The 2,240-nt window shown below is 34.2% G+C and overlaps 1 protein-coding gene across 3 annotated transcripts; it reads left to right on the top strand.

Moving 5' to 3' along the window:
* The first annotated feature begins 37 nt into the window (after positions 1–37).
* Positions 38–2,217, top strand: LOC107047251. Of its 3 annotated transcripts, none has more exons than XM_015270003.1 (6): positions 38–297; positions 365–420; positions 548–694; positions 772–853; positions 1,752–1,900; positions 2,002–2,217. In XM_015270003.1, exons 1-5 carry the CDS (start codon positions 168–170, stop codon positions 1,757–1,759), a joined length of 423 nt encoding a protein of 140 aa, XP_015125489.1. In that variant the 5' UTR covers positions 38–167; the 3' UTR covers positions 1,760–1,900; positions 2,002–2,217. The 3 variants fall into 3 exon arrangements, 2 of the variants coding, with proteins under 2 accessions (XP_015125489.1, XP_015125488.1); XM_015270002.1 differs by having other exon boundaries at positions 772–871; XR_001461636.1 differs by lacking the exon at positions 2,002–2,217 and having other exon boundaries at positions 345–420; positions 1,752–1,894.
* The last annotated feature ends 23 nt before the right edge of the window (positions 2,218–2,240 follow it).

Genomic DNA, 2,240 nt, shown 5'->3' with positions numbered 1-2,240 from the left:
AGGAGAAGGGGAATGAACCGTCGCCATGTTCATTTCGGAGCATAGTGAAGCAAGCGTACTCCATTGCATTTTTGGAGTAAATAACTATTCGATTTCCATCATTTATACAATATTCACGATCATTAAATCATTATATTTTTTAAGAAATTCGTAGTCTTTACGTGAGAATGAAACGAGTTTTGGAAAAGTTTGCTGTCGCAAGGAAAGAATCAAGTCACGTCTCATTCACTCGATATTCCACGTGTCGGTTAACATTCTTATATTTTCTTGGCAATTTCTTCGATAACTCTGTGGCAGGTAAGGATCCGGCTTTCCCTATGGTATTTTTCTATCTATATATCCAGATAAAACTGTTATGTTACAGTTGAAGGAAAGATGATGGCTGATCCTCAGAAGAATTTGAAGACTCAAATCCTGCACGTGAGTTTTTCAAGACATTAAATATTCCTTTCTCCAAACTAGAATGATCAATTGCACATGAGAAATCGATAATTAGCATAGTTATCCCCAAATTAATTTGAATGAACGTCGGGACTGAATTTTCCAGGAATATACGTCGAATGAAACTCTACCACTGGAGGGAATTCCGAGGACCATGAGCCATAATTGCTGTTTTTGGATCGATTTAGTGAAAATCAGAATGCTGATGATGAACTGCAAAAAAAAGAGACGAAAATCATTTCAAATTTTGAATGTGAGCTAATCAAGCATATTTTTCTAAAATAATCTGATCAGATTTCATTTTGAATATTTAAAACATTCACATTATAGGTCAAATTGATAATAAAGGGTTATAAACAGGATGCATCTACCTGTATAACGATAATGGAAGTAGATCCAGGAAACGTGAACTGTAAGTGGATTTATCTCGGTACGCATTCCTAATCGTTATCAATATTTCGGCAAAATGGGCACTTGAATGAACATGGGAATTTGATGGTGCATCTCATCAATTCATAATTCTATTCCTATTACTCCATAGTATTCAATATCATTGTTTATGGTCTCTCCTCAAATATTATACTCTTATAAATACTTATTGAAAGTCCCTTCATTTAATAATGTTATTGGATATTAATCCTCAAGAACTACAGTTTTTAAAATTTGCAATAAATGATCAAATACACAATGGGATTATAATGTTCAAATTTCAGATCGCATAACTTATATTCTAAGCAGAATCAATAACGATTTCCATTGACATGGGTCTCTAATTTGGTATTTCAATTATAGAAATGTCAAAGGTAATTTTAACCTCAAATTATTGGATGAAAAAAATTTAAAAAAAATCCAATTATATATAGAAAAATAGAATTAGAGCTGAAATTTCCACATTCATCGAATGAAAGCACTGACAGAATAAACATTGACGTTTTGAGAATTTCTGAGGCGTGGTGGAATAATAATTAAGGTTACCCCGTAGTTAGTTCAATGGCTTCGATGTATAGTAGTATATAGCGTTTTTCTTCGCGTATTTATTCTGTGAATAATAAGAGTATGTTTCTTGGGTTATTGACAGGTCGGTAAAAGAGTTTAATGCTTCACCCCCCTTACCAATGAGGGGTTCAATTGTTTTACCGATTTATCGGTAACCCAAGAAACACAATTTTACTATTCTCGGAATAAACACGCGAAGAAAAACGCCAATAAATTGTTCAATTATCAACATAAATCCTTATTGGATTGAGATATAGTAATATCTGCAGGATTTATTTGTTTGTAATTAGTGGGAGTATCATGGAATTTTTCAGGGGTATAACTTGAACCAAGGGACACCGAACTGGACAACGGAACAAGGGAATGAGTGTCCGATCATCAGGTGACATGTGGTCTGTGTTTTTTATTCACATCGTCATTGTTGTATTCGTCTTGTGGGATGTTATTACCTATACTGTTTCTGGTGAGATACTATTTTGAATGATGATGGCTTGTTTTTTTTTCCCCAAGTGATTTTTTTTTCTCAATGTGATTTTATCTTCAACTAGAGGTTATAATTTGCAGATACACAAAAATACATCATGCCAAAGGCGAGTTGTGTGGGTGTTGATGAGGCAGTTAAGGCAGTAGAAGCCTACATAGACAATTTTCGAACGAATGTCTTCCCAAAGAGTACTGCTAATATCTGGAAGGAGATGAGCAAAAACTGTTGTAGTCAGAAATGGAAACCCCTCAATTGGTATACGAATGTTACTGGTGATAGACGTAAAATTTTGAGTATGGCTCGACAGAATAAGGGTGTC

The sequence above is a fragment of the Diachasma alloeum genome, unplaced genomic scaffold (genome assembly GCF_001412515.2).
Source record: "Diachasma alloeum isolate Michigan unplaced genomic scaffold, Dall2.0 Dall_scaffold_34596, whole genome shotgun sequence".
Classification (NCBI taxonomy): Eukaryota; Metazoa; Arthropoda; class Insecta; order Hymenoptera; family Braconidae; genus Diachasma; species Diachasma alloeum.
Note: the sequence above shows the minus strand (reverse complement) of the source record. Positions and strands in the feature narration are given on the sequence as shown.

Excerpts from the sequence above, each read along its gene's own strand:
- LOC107047251 (XM_015270002.1), top strand. The coding sequence starts at position 168 with ATGAAACGAGTTTTGGAAAAGTTTGCTGTCGCAAGGAAAGAATCAAGT. Across the intron at positions 421-547 it reads TGAAGACTCAAATCCTGCAC|GAATATACGTCGAATGAAAC; the intron begins GTGAGTTTTTCA and ends TGAATTTTCCAG. Across the intron at positions 695-771 it reads AATCATTTCAAATTTTGAAT|GTCAAATTGATAATAAAGGG; the intron begins GTGAGCTAATCA and ends TTCACATTATAG.